General features: G+C 41.9%; 1 protein-coding gene across 1 annotated transcript in view; it reads left to right on the forward strand.

The window, feature by feature from the left end:
* Positions 1-17653, forward strand: part of PPP2CB (protein phosphatase 2 catalytic subunit beta) — a 40106-nt gene that overhangs the window by 21178 nt on the left and 1275 nt on the right. Inside the window, exons 2-6 of the mRNA XM_088448396.1 lie at positions 11157-11366; positions 11552-11725; positions 13647-13736; positions 14269-14430; positions 17205-17323. Of these exons, the coding sequence (XP_088304522.1) occupies positions 11157-11366; positions 11552-11725; positions 13647-13736; positions 14269-14430; positions 17205-17323 (755 nt within the window). The remainder of the gene's footprint in view (positions 1-11156; positions 11367-11551; positions 11726-13646; positions 13737-14268; positions 14431-17204; positions 17324-17653) is intronic.

The raw sequence follows: 17653 nt of genomic DNA on the forward strand, positions 1-17653 counted from the left end.
AAGGACACAGTGAGGGTGACCGGGAATACGGTGCATTGGGTTGGGGGGGGGGAGTGCTGGGCGGTAGGCTTTCTGCCGGGCGATGTGACCGCAGAAAGCAGCTTGGGGAGAACACTGATTACAATGAAATGTAAATGGATACATCTATTTTGTTGCTGAATGTAGGTTTCTTTGGAGGCAAGTAGTATTTCAGGAAAGACATGTAGGCTTATTAACCTAGCATCTGTTCTTTAAAATACCTGTCACGATTCAAAATTTTTACTTCGTATTTGCACCACTAAAGAGACAAAACTACATTGCAAACGTACACTTGCCACTCGAGATGAAGTCGTAAATCTGTGTATAAAAATGTTCCGATATGAGTGGCTGCGACTATTCCTCCCACAATACTTAAACAGCGACTACTCATTTTATACAAATTCTTTTGTGACAAGAGTTATATTGCGTCCCGTGTAGACTGTGAGTGGCTTTGTATTTGGCTACAAAGCAATTAAAATGCAATATTTAGGTAAAAGTACACTTTGCCACCTGTTGCGGAGAGGTTAAGTCGCGCCAAGTGTCTCACGCAATATGGTGTATGAGGACACATATATATGTTAAACTCACTACTAATCCTTTCTATGGTTTATTTTATGTACATACAGTATCTATGAGCACAAGGCTAAAGTGAGATGAAAACGGAAAACCATTCCAAATCTGCAACATGCTAGTTTCTTCTGGTAGCCGTTTTGTACTAAGGTTTTATTTTTTCCCACCAACCAATGGCAGAGCTCAATCATCAAAGCAATAGTATGATGTGCAAGAGATATTTGTTAGCAGCCATTTAGTCTTCGGTTCCTGGTATGTGACTATTGTCGGCAAGCAAGTTATAGCTGAGAGCTAAAGTCTGCATTTTTCAGGCAAGTCTCTTACTAGGTTATAAAACTTATTGAAAAGTGTTGTAGTTTTTGTTTGGTTTTTGTTATCCTCCAAGATTTTTTCTTGTAATTCGATCACGGTAGGCTTGCTTGAATTCTGCAGGTTTGTTTTCTTTCAGTCGTTAAAAAGTAAATAAAAGGCTTAACTTAAGGCGGGTATCCACTACTAGATATACAAACGAGAGCACGATTCCGACTTTGCAATCGTGCTTTCGTTTGTATATCTAGTGATGTGCCTAGACTGAACGTTCACTCGTTCAGTCTAGGCAGCATGAGATCAAGATACGGACCTCTCTGCAACACACGGGAAAGGAAACAAACAGTCACAGCCTGATGACGCTGGACACTCACATGTGAGTGTCTTGCGTCATCAGGCTGTGACTGTTTGTTTTCTTTCCCATGTCATCAGGCTGTGACTGTTTCCTTTCCCGTGTATTGCAGAGAGGTCCGGCAGCAGCAAGAAGAGAACAGTAGGTGCTCTCTATTGCTCCCTGTACATGCTGAACCTGACAGGTTCGTCAGGTTGACCAGCATGTACGGGCGATGATAGATGGCAAAAACGACCAGCAGGCACACACATCGCTGGTCGTTTTTGTCATTTACATGCCTGATTTGCGGGCCATTGCACGATAACGACGTTGTTATCGTGCAATCGCCTGCCAATATCGCATAGTGGATACCCCCCTTTAGAGGTAGAAATTAAATCATTTTTGTTCCCTTTAGTGTTTGAACAATCTGTGCCTTGTAACCTATTAGTTTGATGCAACTCCTTCATATACAATATTATATAATGATATGTACAGATGCAGTATTACTCATAAGCAATCGGCTCGATTCAATTCAACGCGAATTGAATAGCTTTGGGAAGGAGCTCTCGGAGCTATTCAATTCTGCACACTGTTGGGTCGGGGAATGGCCATTCTCCCGCGACGGTGTTTAGTTGCGAGAACGGGCATTCTCCAACTAAACTTCTTGTCGCTAAGGGCAGAAAACCGCATCTCACCTGTACTTTTGTCGGATTTTTGCTCGCACCCCAGGAGGGATGCGAGACGCAATCCTTAGTCGGGGTTAACAGCACGCTTAATTGAAGAGCTCCGGGAGCTCTTTCCCGGCGCTATTCAATTCGTGTTGAGCTGAATCGAGCCCATTGTTTTTAAGTGTTTAGAAATGCAAAGATAAAACATGCTGTAAAGGAAATGTGGCCTGAAGTTGCTCTACTTTATTTCGAGCAGTGCTTTTTTATTTTTAAATTGTTTATTTATATATATATATATATATATATATATATATATATTTTTTTTATGTAAGTATATGTACACACACAATCATCATCCATAACATTAAAACCACCTAATATTATGTAGGTCCCCCTCCTGCCGGCCAATATATCTGCTGCCCGTTGGCCAGTGTGCACCCGCGATATGTCTGTGAATGACGTAGTTCACAGACATATCACATTGGCTGTGCTGCACACCCAATGGACAGATATGTCTGCAGACATATCTGTCCGTTGGCAAGTGTGTACGGGCAGTCTGCAGATTGTGTACGACAGGACCCGCCGGTAGAAGCAGATGATGGCCGTTCAGTGTGTATTAACAACCATCATCTGCAGATATATCTGTATAGTGTGTACCCAGCATAAGACAGGAAACCATTTCCCTCACTCTGCTCCATTTGTCCCAGATACCTGCACTGCAGTGGCGACCGTCCATGATGTTCCGATACTGCTGCTTAGAAGAACCACTCATTGAAGGCTGCCGAGTCTCTTTCTACATCGATTTTCTGAACTATCGGTGTGTTGTTTTTTTATTGGTTAGAGACTTGGGTATATTTATATATATATATATTAAAGTGAGAGATTTTAGAAATGGAGATGTTGCCCATAGCAACCAATCAGATTCTACCTAACATTTAACTAGCACCTTCTAGAAGATAATAGCTAGAATCTGATTGCTTGCTATGGGCAACATCTCCATTTTTAAAAACTCTCACTATAGTAAATATACCCCATAACCTCTATTGGGACAGTATCTCCTTTAGAAACTGATCCCTCACGGCCTTGTAGCATGTAAGTGCAAACCCTGATTCCTCCACACAAAACTGTAAAAATTGAGCCATACACACTATGTGACGGCCTGTTTGTGGTGGTAAATATAATAGGTTAAAGACCCTCTTTCTTTAGTCAATGACCTATTTAGTGAGACTTTACAGCTGCATCCATCTATGCCCAGAAAGTTAGTTAGATTGAATCATTTTACCTAGACTTGATTATTACATTCATTTGGGATTGTGACATGTAGATATTTTTTAATAACTCTGAAAAGAGGATTACATTGCTGTTAGTCTCAGCCACTTTAAATTAGCTTCTCAGCATACTTTAGAAATGTGCGCATGCCTATTTATGTTAATATTGTTTTTTTAGGCAGGAGGCTGTCAATTCTTAGGATTTATTTTTAAGAAGTACTCCTTGCTAAGCGTTGTAAAGAATGAGCAAGTTCTCAAAGTCATGATTTTTTACTTGTTTTATCATTTGCTGTAAAACATTTTATGTGCATGCATATGCACATACAGACCAAGTGCTATCACATGTGGAAAATGTAATATCTGGGGCTCTCCATTCCTGTAGTGTAATACTCCACAAATCTTTCTAAAGGGGCATACACATTAGACAATGTGCTGAAAGATATTTGGTGTACACACTGAACGATATCATTCAGTGACGTCATCCGGCCACATCCCTGAACAGGCACTTTCTGACATTATCGTCAGATTGGCCTACTTGTTTGCACAACAGCAAACATCGTTAACGACCCGCAGGTTTGCGCAAATTATTTACAACATCATATAATACAGTACACATTTAGTGAACCAGCCTTGCATGTATCCCCTGTTGGTGTATATGGCATGAATAAAAGCTCTAACTTAAGTGGATATACTTATTGTCTGCGCAATATTTCTTACACAGGCTGTGAGTAGACTCTGCCTTCTGCAGTTGACACGCAATAGCAATGAGAACAGGCGACTTTTGCTCTTAATTAAATCTGCAGCCTTTGGAGGCACAAGCAGAATCTGCCTACTGTAACTAGCCGTTGAATCTGCCCCTTTGTGATTTCCTTGTGATAATTTAGGGCAACATTAGCAGGTATTGTGAAGTCCCCAATAAAGTTTAGGTTATTCATAAAGTTTCGGTTAGCTGACTAAGGCCCGTATTCAATTAGCCGTGAAAAGCTGAGCCGCGATGTTTTCGCCTGCCTTCACGTGTTTTTAGTCGATACTTTTTCCTTGGGTGCTCCCGCTTATCTCCATATTCAATTTCAAAAGACGCGAAAAAGGCAAACGGATGAAATCGGCGGACAGTGAAACTGGCGAAAACTTCCTAAGATTTTGGGGGAATCCGTCTGTACCCCAGAAAAAGCTGCACGAACATTAGAAATCAATATAGAAGTATTCTACTAGCCCTAATAAGTGTTTTTGTGTTAGTGTGAAAATTGGCTGTTATATGCATAAGTGCAGAAAAGTTATAGAAAGCAATTTCTTTTTGGAGAAAAAAGTACAGAGGTCAAATTTTGGTAAATGAAAATGGGTTCTAGCATATTTTGATGTCTCTAAAGTGAAGATGAAAAAAAAATCTGAAAAATAAACCTGCTGCAGCCTCGTGCAATCCCAAAAACACCTGTCCCATCCATATAGCACTTCAAAGTACCAGGCCCCCCACTTTTTTCACATTTTCCTACACTTTTTCCATTTTTGTAATTTTTGTGGTCTTCTCAGTAAATGTTTAAAGTATTTTGAACTGATTAGTCATTAGGGGGGGGGTGTCCAAAGGGATCTGAACCAAATCCTAAAATTTTCACCCCAAAATATAGATTTTTCATTTCCATTTTGCTTGCCTATACATAAAGAGAACTTTTCGTCTGTTTTTTTTTTTCCAGTTAGGCGAAAATTCCTAGAATTGAATACGGAGATACTTTAAAAGCAGACGAAAAGTGTTTTCTCCAAACTGCGCTTATCACAGCTAATTGAATACGGGCCATAGTGTAGTATAAACATAGATAATCACCCACTTCTGTAGCAGAGAGCGCTGATACCAAAAGGTTTAGTTGTAAAAAAATTAAAGCATTCACTCTAGATAAGACCTCACTTAGGCATTGGGTCTGGAGAGAGGTGTAGGAGTGACATTATAAAACAATGTGAGCTATGGACAGTCATTGCGGTATTCAATTGTTATAGAGCGCCGATCTCCCATTTAAAGTGACGAGAGGTCGCGGGGCGCTATTCAATTGTTGCAGTTTTTCGTGCTGATTGTGCCCATAGTGGTCTGGCTACCCACAACCAAAGTGCTGGGATCATGAAAAGTGCGGTTTGGGCGCCCTAACAGGTCACTTTTCGCCCATTTCAGCTCGCACTCCCCTGGGGCTGCAAGTTGAAATGGTGCGCCGGCAGGTGATCGCACCCGACAGGAGCAACAATTGAATAGCTTCTGTTGGGCACGTAGGGGGGGGGCCATACAATTGAATGCCGCCCTCAGAGTTACAAATCGTACACTTTATAGTCTTGCATAAAACAGTGCAGACTGGGTTGATTCAAGGATTTGCAAATGTGAGATAAAGGTTGAAGAGGACCTTGCTTATGAGAGCTTACAGGATAGGAGTAACTAAAACTGGAACAAAGATATTTGTTAAAGTTACTGCTTTGTGTGAATGTGGTTTGAGTTTCCCTTTCATCCACTAGGGGACACTAGAAGCTAGTACACAGGGGTATTGAGGCGTGGATAGTTGGAGCTGGCACTTTAAATAATTTAGAAGTGTGAAGCTCCTCCCCCTCTATTCCCCACTAGCCCTCAGTTCAGAAAAATGTGCCTAAGGAGCTGGACATTATGCAGGCAGGAGTGCACAGGGCTTATGTTAAAAGCGCCTGACAACTCCACTCCACTTGTGTGTACCTTCCAGGTGTGCAGTGAGTATAGACCCAGCTGTGCGTCGCCCGCCCCTCTACCCGACGCCGGCAGGGACCCGCACTACAGCGCGGCTGTCATTAGTCTCCCACCGCTAGCTCAGATACCGGGGAATCCATCGGCAGCGCTAGCAAGCAGGTGGTTTGAATACTTAATACCATTAACACTACAAGGGAACCAACTCTCCCTGCGTGGCAAAGGTAGCTGTGACAAATCAGTGGAAAGCCTTGTACATATTATGGATTCCACTAGTAGAATGCCCTCTACTTCCTATCCAAAGCCATCACAAAAACATCCACTACTGACAGTACTCCAGTCGGATGACTCGGACAAGAAACGCCTCTCACAAGAGGAAAATGAGGGTAAATTAGAGGAGTTTTTGGAAGATGGTGTCCGTATCGCATGATTTAGAATCTTGTTCTCAGGGGGTGGAGCCATTAATCCTGGCGGTCAGGCAAGTCCTTAATTTACCTGATGACATAGTACCTGAAGCTCAGGAGTTTGATTTATTTGGTAAACAGCAAAAGAGATCTGTTGTTTTTCCCTTCTCGCAGCAGCTTCAACACCAACTTTCAGTGGCCTGGAAGCAACCGGATAAGCGTTTCCAGATTCCTCGACGCTTCGCCTCCAGCTATCCATTTCCATCATCTATGATGGAAAAGTGGAAAACACCTCCTCCAGTGGATGCAATCGTTTCTCGCCTATTAAAGAAAACGACGCTCCCAATTCCTGGTGCTACATCACTCAATGATCCTTCGGATCGTAAGCTGGAAACACTATGATCTGTATACACTGCGGCGGTAGCTCAACTCAGACCAATGCTTGTTAGCGCTTTGGTTAACAAGGCTGTAGCCTGCTGGGTGGAGCAGTTGATAATGGGCCTGGACTTTCGTACCTCCAGAGCAGAGCTACGACTGTTAGCAGAACACATCCGTGAATCAGCAGGTTTACCTGGGCGAGGCTTCTAAGGTTACTAGTCAGATCAGTGCACGTATATACGCTTCCGCTATTGCAGGCAGATGCAGAATCCAAGCGGGCGGTTGAAGATCTGCAGTTCCCGGGTGATATGCTTTTTGGTCCAGAACTGAATAAATGGATATCCCAAGCCACAAAGGGTAAGTCTACTTTCCTCACTTCAACTGCTCCGACACCCAGGAGGACTTACACTGGTCCCACGTTTAATTCCTTTCGTGGTAGAGCCAGGGGTGCTTCCACGCAGGCTAGAGGTGGCAGAGGTAGAAGTCGCCCACAGACAGTCGCACGTCGACAGGAACAAAAGCCAGATGAAAAACAGGTGGCATGACTGTCTCCTGTCCCACCTGGGATCTCCTCTGGTAGGAGCTTGCGTAAAGACTTTTTCAACAGGTTTGGAACCAGACCTCTTTTGTAGCCTACAGATTACTCACTGTAGGGTACAGGATAGATTTCGAAGTTACACCTCCAAATCGTTTCTTCACTACGGGTCTGCCGGTGTCGGCAGACAAGGCCAAGCTTCTGCAAGAGGTAATTCAGTCTCTCCTAAAATCGGCAGTGCTGGTTCCGGTGCATCAACGGGGTATGGAGTTCTACTCAAACCTTTTGTGGCACCCCAAGCCGAATGGGTCTGTCAGGCCTAACCTGAAGCTCAAGTCTTTAAATCAGTATCTGATGGTTTATCGCTTCAAGATGGAGTCGATTCAATCAGTCATTGTGAGCTTGGAACCGGCGGGAGTTCCTCATTTCTCTGGATATAAAAGATGCATATCTACATGTCCCAATTTGGGAACTGCATCAAGCTTTCCTGCGTTTTGCGATATTGCATGATCGCTATCCTTTTCGGGCGTTGCCGTTCGGTTTATCCTCGGCACCCCGTGTCTTAACCAAGGTCATGATTGCACACCTTCGGACATCAGGTGTGACCATAATCCCTTACTTAGATGACCTGTTGATCCAAGGCCCCATCGGAATGTCTTCTCTTGGACCACGCCTTACTGACATACCAGACTGACGCAGCACGGCTGGACGATCAATTTTAAAAAATCCAACCTAATTCTGTCTCGGAGACTCCAGTTTCTGTGGATGATCCTGGATACAAGGTTACAGCGGGTGTTCCTACCATAAGACAAGGTCCAGGATATTCGGCTACTAGTTCAGCAAGTTCTCAGACAGAAGAAGGTGTCTTTACTTATTTGTCTTAGTCTCTTGGGAAAGATGGTAGCTGCCTTCGAAGCACTACAATTCGGACGATTGTACTCCTGTGTGTTCCAGCTGGATCTCCTAACACAGGGGTCAGGGTCTTCCCTACTACTAGATCGGATGATCCGGTTGGCCCCGACAACCAGGGTGTCTCTCTCTGGTGGATGCAACTCAACCTCTTGACGGGTCAAAGACTCGGTGTGTGGGGTTGGATAATCATGACGACAGACGCCAGTCTCCGAGTTTGGTGAGCGGTGGTCCTAGACTGTCAATTTTAGGGTCGTTGGTCTCCACAAGAAAGACTGTGGCCCATAAATTTGTTGAAACTCAGAGCAATTTACAATGCTCTGCTCGATGCCGCACACTTACTAAGGTCTCAACTGTCGGACACCGCGGCGACCATCACTTATATCAACAGACAGAGCGGAAGTCGACTGGCTATGCAAGAATTTACTCGGATTCTCTGTTGGGCCGAGAGTCAGTCAGTGATCCTGTCTGCAGTGTTCATTCTGCGACTGGAATGCAAATTCTCAGTCGCCAGGATCTCCACCCCGGGGAATGGATGCTTCACCAAGACGTATACAAGCCTAGGTCCGTCGTTGGGCTTGGCCTCAGGTGAACCTCATGGCATCTCGATTAAACAATCGGCTACCAAGATACATGTTCAGAACTTGGGATCTGGCTGCAGAGGCAGTGGACGCGCTAACAGTTCCATGAATCTATGACATGGTTTACCTGTTTCCTCCAATTCCACTACTTCCTCAACTACTAAAGCGAATAAAACACAAGCCTGCCTCGGTCATACTCGTGGCACTGGACTGGCCTAGGAGGAGTTGGTTCTCGGACCGTCGAACTGTCTTGGCAGACGACCCGTGGGCCCTACCACTTCGTCCGGAACTGCGTTTAATGGGGTGGCTGCTGAGACCACTATCTTGAGATGCAAAGACATCCCAGATTCTGTTATCCCCACTATGCTTCGCATCAGGAAACCTTTTACAGCTGCGCATTACCACCGCATCTGGCGGTCTTATGTGGCATGGTGTGACAATCAGGTCTAGGATTTTTCATTTATCTAGGCTTTTGCTTTTTCTTCAAACGGGACTCGATTCTGGTCTCCGTTTAGGGTACTTAAAACTACAGATATCTGCCCTCTCTATTTTCTTATTCAACGCAAATTGGCCCATATACCGGAGGTGCAGACTTCTCTTCAGGTAGTGTTGCAGGTGCAGCTACCTTTTGTTCCACCTACAGCTCCCTGGGACCTGAATATGGTAATTGCTTCAGTCTTCCATGTTTTGAGCCACTTGATGAGGTAGATATCAAGTATTTGTCTTGGAAGACTGTTATCCTCCTGGCATTGGCTTCGGCCTGTCGGGTTTCGCAGTTGGGGGCCCTGTCTTGTAAGCCCCCATACCTTATCTTTCATGATATGGCAGAGCTCAAGATGCAAGCTGCTATCCTTCCTAAGGTTGTGTCGGTTTACCACATAAATCAGCCTATTGTGGTGCCTTCTTCGGTTGACTCCGGATGTTGTTAGAGCACTCCATGTCTATGTGGCTAGGACAGCATCTTTCCGTAAGACTGATTCACTTTTTGTTCTGTATGATGCTGTTCGGATTGCTTGGCCAGCGTCAAAACAAACACTGGCAAGGTGGATTCGACTGGTTATAAGTCAGGCTTTTGTCAGCAGCGATAGGCAACTTCTGTCTATTTCTACGTCGTGGGCGGCACGTCGAGGTGCCTCCACCATGCAACTGTGCCTCGCGGCTACTTGGTCCACGGTACTTACCTTTGTGAAGTTCTATTGGTTTGACACGTTTGCGGCTTCAGCTTCAAGTTTTGGTCTCCTGGTTCTGCAGGCGCTCCCGCCCGTGGGGAAAACTTTGGGATGTCCCCTAGTGGATGAAAGAGAAAATTTTGATTTGGTACCTACCTGTAAATTCCTTTCTCCGATTCTACACGGGACAATAAACGCCCACCACAGCGCTCTTCACTTGCCTGTTCGGTTGGTTCCGTGTGTTTGTGTAGTTCTGTTTGTTGTGTGATCTTCTCTTATCTTTACTTGTGTTATTATCCATCTCCTCTCGGTCTTCACTTTTCTAAACTGAGGGCTGCTGGGGAATAGAGGGGGAGGAGCTTCACACTTCTAAATTATTTAAAGTGTCAGCTCCAACTGTCCACGCCTTTTATACCACAGTGTACTAGCTTCCAGTGTCCCCTGTGGAGTCAGAGAAAAGGATTTACCAGTAAGTACCAAAATCCCATTTTCTGTTAGAATGAAGGCCAATACTAGTTTATAGAAAATGTCTGGGAACTTGGTCTGTTGTCACCCAATAGGATAAACAAGGCTCCATTTGTACAAATCCCAAACTAAATCACTCAGACATTTGAAAAGTAAAGGTAAATGGACTGAATGTTAGTGGAAGGATTGGTTAGCTGTTGCACCATCTACCACAAACACTGTATCATAGTAACCGTTATAATGCTTGGCACTCTTGTGCCATGTGGGGGGGAAAAAAATTATTTAGTATAATAAAATGATGCCAAGTACTGCCTAGTGATGCTCCTTTTCTTAACATTGTAATGTGCATTTATGTTCACATCATATGTGTAAAGCAGTTGTATGTAGTAAAGCAGTTAAGCAGTTCATGTTATAAAGCATGTACATCCAAAGACCACTAAAGAGACTATTGTAATACATGAACCTCGCCTCATATTGGAGTAGAGGGCAGCAATGTCTTCTGGGTTCTAACAAATATCAACAAACTTCAATATATTATTTAATGATTCTTACAGGGCACTTTGGCCTCCTGCCTTGGTTGGTGCTTCATAAAACTTAATAGTTTGTAAAGTTGTTTTGTCAGGTACCACTTTGTGCCTTCATTGCATGGAAAAGCATTTGTATTTGCTTCCCACGATGTGTCCATGTCCACTTGTAATGCCATGTGTTCAAGGCTGATATAGAAATAAACAATACGTATGTATGACAGTGATTTGCTTTTATAAATGTGTTCTCCCATTGTTAGAGTATGATGCTTGTAATGACCAGCTAACTTTTTGGTTTTGTAAGTGGCCATTTATTTACAAAGAAATTCATTTGTTATCTTCAGGCAAAAGAAATCCTTACTAAAGAGTCAAATGTGCAGGATGTCCGATGCCCTGTCACTGTATGCGGAGATGTCCATGGCCAGTTTCATGATCTCATGGAGCTCTTCAGAATTGGGGGGAAATCCCCAGACACTAACTACCTATTCATGGGAGACTATGTGGATAGAGGCTACTACTCTGTGGAGACAGTGACTCTTCTTGTAGCATTAAAGGTAATGTCCGTTCATTTTTATTCCGTAACCCCCCCATATCGTGTCTCATATCCACTTTGAAAAAAATTTAAGTTACAGCCCATGTAGACTATTTCATGTACTCCCTGTTAGCTACAACACTATGCCAGTGTTATCTGCATATTTTGTGTGTTGTCTTTAATCTCTCTTCCTCCCATCCTGTTAAGGTTCGTTACCCAGAGCGCATCACAATATTGAGAGGGAATCATGAGAGTCGACAAATCACTCAAGTCTATGGTTTCTATGATGAGTGCCTACGAAAGTATGGGAATGCAAATGTATGGAAGTATTTCACAGATCTCTTTGACTACTTACCATTAACCGCTTTAGTTGATGGCCAGGTATGTATCCGTTTTAGTATGTTATGTAACATCATAACTTGTCATTTTTAAAAATTAAAATAGTTGTCTTAATTGTGAGGTACCTGATCTGCAGCTTGAAAAGCAGTAAGTATTGCCCATTATTAATGGCTCATTCACATCACAGCACTGAAAGGCAGTTTGGACACCTTAAATATAGCAGGTATAAGAATTTTTGATCTCCCGTGTGTGTTGGGATCGGTATCCGTAATGAGGCTGTTGTAACAATACAGTAAACTGCAGCGCACTTCTGCACTAGGTTGTGAACAAAAGTGTGTATCTGCTGAGGAGCCCTTATGATTTTCATCTTTTGCCCCTCTCTAACCCGGAGACAATCCACGTAAGGGTAGAATGAGTCTCTTATGATGGCAATGCATACTGTTCTGGCCAAACACCAATATTAAGATGTACAAAATTATAGGAAAGGTTTAAAACAGGGATCCCAAAACTTTGAACCGCATATGTTCCAGGGTGGAGATTAAAAACAAAAATAGTTACAGTATGTATTCTAGTAGGTTTATACGGGATTAGTTGCGGCCGCCGGTCTCAATACCGATGTTGGAATCCCGGCAAGGGAGTTGATAGGTGTCGAAATACCGACTCCTATCTTAATCCCGACGCCGAAGTACGCCTGAGGTAGGTAAGTCTGGGGCGCCCTTAGCATTAGCCGCCGGGGGAAGGGTTAGGTTTAGGGAGCGTAGCAGGGTTAGGTTTGTGGGAGGGGGGGGGTGAGGTTAGGGTTAGGCAGATCCCTAGCTGGTTGGGTTTAGGGAGCGGTAAGCAGGGAATTGGGGTTAGGCACTAGGGGGTGGAGGTTAGGGTTAGGTACCACTAAGGGAGGGTTAGGGAGGGAGAGGGGTAGGGATAGAGTACTTACCTGCCCAGTCGGGATTTTTTCCCTGTGGGCTGCCAACATCGGGATATGAACCGGCGGCTATTCAGACACTCTTACAGGCTTATGTGGCTGTTGCCCTGCTGCTACCTTTGGTTTCTCTCGCTTCATAGAATCACTAATTGTTTTGTGAAAGTTAGATAATGAGGGGAAGTATTTTTGTGTTTGGCAGGGTTGACAACTGTCCTTTAAACGGTCTGAATAAAATTTGTCTTTAAAAATGTTACCCTCAACTGTACATAGAAATGTAAAAGCAATGATTTTTTTTTTTTAGGTTGTATAGGATTGTTGTAAAATTGATTATGTGACCATTTTAGTAGAAGTTGCTTCAGTTCAAATTTTAAAGCAACAAAATATCTTTGTAAACAATGTTCACCATCACTAATTCCCAGTAAAATTGACCATAGAGTTTTTCAAAGGTTTTGCAAGATTTTTTGCTATGTTTTCTTTATTCTTTTTAAATTACATTGACAAGTGCAGGACATGAAATTATTTTTACATTTTGGAGTTTCAAATGTTTTTTTGGCATGCCAAAATGTAAGCTTTTATTTTTCGTTTCCCATCACTGTGTTGCTTGTCTTGATCTAATAAATATGTATGCTGTAATATGTATACAGTAACTCATTTTATCTGTGTGCTAAAAATTTAGTTATTTGGGGTAGGACTGATGTGAATGAGTAAACCTTCTTTGTACAATCACTGGGTTGCTGCTATATAAATCAGGTAGGATAATGTATTATTTAGTACAGGGCTGCACAAATTTCACGAGCCAGGTAACCAATGTTGCTACCTAAAGTTTGGAATTCATAAGCTATTGCTATAAATGTATGCACAGAAAGACATCTTTCTTCGCTATCTTAAAACTCCTGCTAGATTAGGCTAACAGGCACTTGAATTTTACACTGTTTTGTTTACCACAGCTATTTATTGTATGTTAATGAAAGTAAACTGCACAAAATAAAATATGCACACTTCTTTCTTTTCTTTTTTTTTTCTTTTGCTTCATTTCAGATTTTCTGTCTTCATGGAGGTCTGTCACCATCTATTGATACGCTGGATCACATCCGTGCTTTGGATCGCCTACAGGAAGTTCCCCATGAGGTATATAGCTGGGATGTATTTGTACTAAATAACCACTTTAGTACTGGAATATAGCTTGGGGTTTGGGTCATTCCATGGTAACTCATGTTACAAAATGAAATGGCAAACATATAGCAATTTCTGTATACAGATTTTGAAAGCTGCCTTATTATTTTCTCCAGTAAATTAAAATTAATTTCACATAGCCATGCATATACTAGCTACGTCACTTTGTAACGTGATGGAATGATCCATTTCAGATAATTTTTTCTTTCCAACGGAAGTTATTTTTTTATGTGACTACAACCAAAACCAAAGCAATATTTGTTGCTGTTTATTAGGGGGTTTGATTGTCAGGATTACATAACATAAGTTACCATATTTTTTTTTTTGTTATATACAAGTTGGGAAAACTCTTAAAAACTGGAGCCAATTCAGTATTGGCCCCTGTAATACTTGATAAATGATGCTTATAATCGATGGCTTTACTGTGTCTGTTCTGCTTACAAAATAAAGTGTGTTTATTAATCTATTTCTTTTTCTTCTTTTCTAGGGGCCAATGTGTGACCTTTTGTGGTCTGATCCAGATGACCGTGGAGGTTGGGGTATTTCCCCACGAGGTGCTGGTTACACTTTTGGACAAGATATTTCAGAAACTTTCAACCATGCCAATGGACTGACTTTGGTGTCACGTGCTCATCAGCTGGTAATGGAGGTGAGTTAGGGATTAAAATACACCTTTGTTATACAGGTTGAAAGGTTATCTCAGTGTAAAGAAAATCTTGCTGCAAGTTGTTTCAGGTCTTAATGGAGACCTTTAACATTAACAAAAAAATGTTGAGTTGTGTGAAACTAAACTGCAATGTATTAATATCTCTCATGTGAATAGCCAACACATTAAAAATGGTGAATACAAAAAAAAAGTATATTAATAATTATTGACAAATGTTTTACAAATATGAAAATGTCAAGTTCAGTTATAGTATATGTATATGATATTGATCAATATTTCTCAGTAATTGTTACTCAAAAATATTAAAATATGTGTTTCATATCAAAAGGGGGTGCTGACCTATTAAGCATCTCCAAAATCCCGAATTCAAAAAAGAGAATTTTTTTTGTAAGCTCTGTATGGTCTCTAATCTATTTTTGGAAACTCCTATAATCAAGAGTGTTGTGTTTTTGTGGATTTCTCTTTCCATAGTTAATAGAGGAGTTTGATTCAGTGTGAGCTATATGCTTGTATACAGCAGCTCGTGAGTGTTGGGGGGCATAACAGTCCACTCCCTCAGTACAGTATAATTTTCTGCTGCTAATATAATTGATAAACACACTATTCTTTGATACTAGATTGAAAAAATGTGAGTGGGTATAAGAAGCAAGCTAACATCAATATACTGTTTGGTGTTAAGAGCCGATAAGCAGTTATCACCACTGACAACTCTAGTAGAGATCATCTGCAAGAAATAAACAGCATGATCTCAAGCTGCACTGTCTGGTCAGACAGCGATATATGGCTTCTTCTGTCGTCCTTTGCAACTCCTGTGCTTACTGGTGTTGCTCCATGCTGTACGTTATCAGAACACCATGATAGGAATCTAGGTCCTAATCGATGAGGCAGTTTTGAATGAATGAATAAAAATCACCTTTTAGCCTTTATGAATCTCTGCTCATATCACTCCCAATTGGCTAATATCTTCATGTTACAGGTTATTTCTACAGAGGCAATTGACACAGAAGCTTAACTTACCTTGCTCAACTGAGTGCTTCAAATATTTTACCATTCCAAGGCATTTGCTGCTAATTATTTTCCTTCCTCTGCAATGGTGTTTGTGTGTATATGTATATAGTGTTACCGCTAGGCCGCGGACAGGGAGTGTCTGCATGCACCGAAAAGGGGGCGTGGCCAACTTGAGGGGTGCGTGTCTATGTTCTTATATTCAAATGTTCTCACTCATCAACGCCCAGCCCAAAACCCTGGACCTAGAAACATGAAAATCGGGGAGTATATGATCCATGATGTAGAGTGCCACTAAGAAGGGATTGTTCAAAATTCGACTCCTAAAGGAGTGAAAAGGGCTAAAATGTTTCCTCCCCAGTTCAGAATACAAACACCAAACATCACTGGCAGTTGGTGTGGCTCCCCAATTTGAATAGTGAGGGAAAGGAATGAGTTATTGCACAGGTGAGAGGGGAAAATGTTACTACACAGGTAAGGGAGGGGAATTTCGAATGTGTTAAGGGGTGAAGGAAGGGAATCTGTTACAACACAGGCGAGGAAGTGAAATGTGTTACTACAGAGATGAGGGTGGGGAATCTGTTACTCCAGAGGTGAGGGAGGGAATAAGTTACTACAGGTGTGAGTGAGGTTAATGTGTTACTACAGGTGTGAGGGAGGGATTGTATTTCTACACAGGTGAGGGAGGGGAGTGTTGAATGTGTTAGAACACGGTGACGGAGGGAAATGTGTTACTACACAGGTGAGCGTGGGTAATGTGTTACTACAGAGGTGAGGGAGTGGAATGTTAGTACACCCTTGAGGAAGGGTAATGTCTTACTATAGCAGTGGTGCATTACTATAGAGGTGAAGGATTATTGTGTTACTGGAGTGGTGAAATGGAAAGGAAACAGTAAATATCTTCGGTTTACCCAGGTGAAACATGGTTCATCAGCTAGTATGTAGTATATACACACACAAATGGTTGCACTCTGGACCAAATAAAGGAGACGTCAAACTTTTATTATAAATTTCAACTTTTCAGCGCTCTCGATTGATGCGCCTTCTTTTTACCTAACACAGGCGCCGCAATAAAGTGCACTGAAATGTTGCAAAAGATGTAATGAGCCATCTGACTGACTGGTGGGCATGCTGTAAAGATGAAAGGATGTATCCTGTCAATTTATTATTAGCAGTTTTCTATATAGCACATACATATGTGAAAACTCAAAATATTCTCTATATAACGCTACGGTTTCAGTCCCTGCCCTAGTGGTGCTTACAATCTACCACATGCGCGCGCGCGCACACACACACACACACACACACATACACACACACACTGTACACTAGTGTTAATTTTTTGCCAGAATCCAATTAACCTCAGTATGTTTTTGGATTGTTGGGAGTAAATGCACACAAGCACGGGGAGAACATACATAATCCAGGTAATTAGTGCCTTGGTGGGAATCAAACACAAGACCTTAGTGCTGTGAGGCTGCAATGCTAACCCATGTATTCTCCATCTAACTTGGAGCAGAATGAATATAAAACTTGTCATGTCTTCCTAGGTTGGCTGTAACTTTGTAATTGAGTCATTGCTGACTGTCATCTATGTACATGCTAGTTTCAATGGGGTTGAAAGACTTTGTAACTAAGAATATAAATGCTTCTTTTATGGGCAAATTAGTGACTTTACATATATTTTTTTTTATAACTGCATGCATGTGGCATCAATTAATTTTCTTTTCACCTTTTTCTTTCCAATACAGGGTTACAACTGGTGTCATGACAGGAATGTGGTTACCATTTTCAGTGCACCTAATTATTGTTATCGTTGTGGAAATCAGGCAGCTATAATGGAACTGGATGACACCCTAAAATACTCCTTGTAAGTACCTTGCTGTTTGTTTCTCATTGTAGTGGGAAACGTTATGTAAAGGAGGTCATTAAAACTGTTATTGAACAGGTTATCTTTTAGACTTTTGTACTTAACCAAAAAATTCTGCAAGCCTACTGTGGAAAAGGCAGCATTTAACTGTTGTAATATAGCAGTTTTCGTAAATTACACACACTTCTTATTTTGTGTTATAACGATCATTTGTCATTTAAGTTCTTTTCCTAACCGTTTTTGCATCACATTTGGTCATGTTCATTGCAAGCTCTTTGGCAGAGAGCATTGTGTTCCATGAACCAGATATACAGAACACATATTTCAGTT

The sequence above is a fragment of the Taudactylus pleione genome, unplaced genomic scaffold (assembly GCF_031769625.1).
Source record: "Taudactylus pleione unplaced genomic scaffold, aTauple2 ptg000454l, whole genome shotgun sequence".
In the NCBI taxonomy this organism is placed as follows: Eukaryota; Metazoa; Chordata; class Amphibia; order Anura; family Myobatrachidae; genus Taudactylus; species Taudactylus pleione.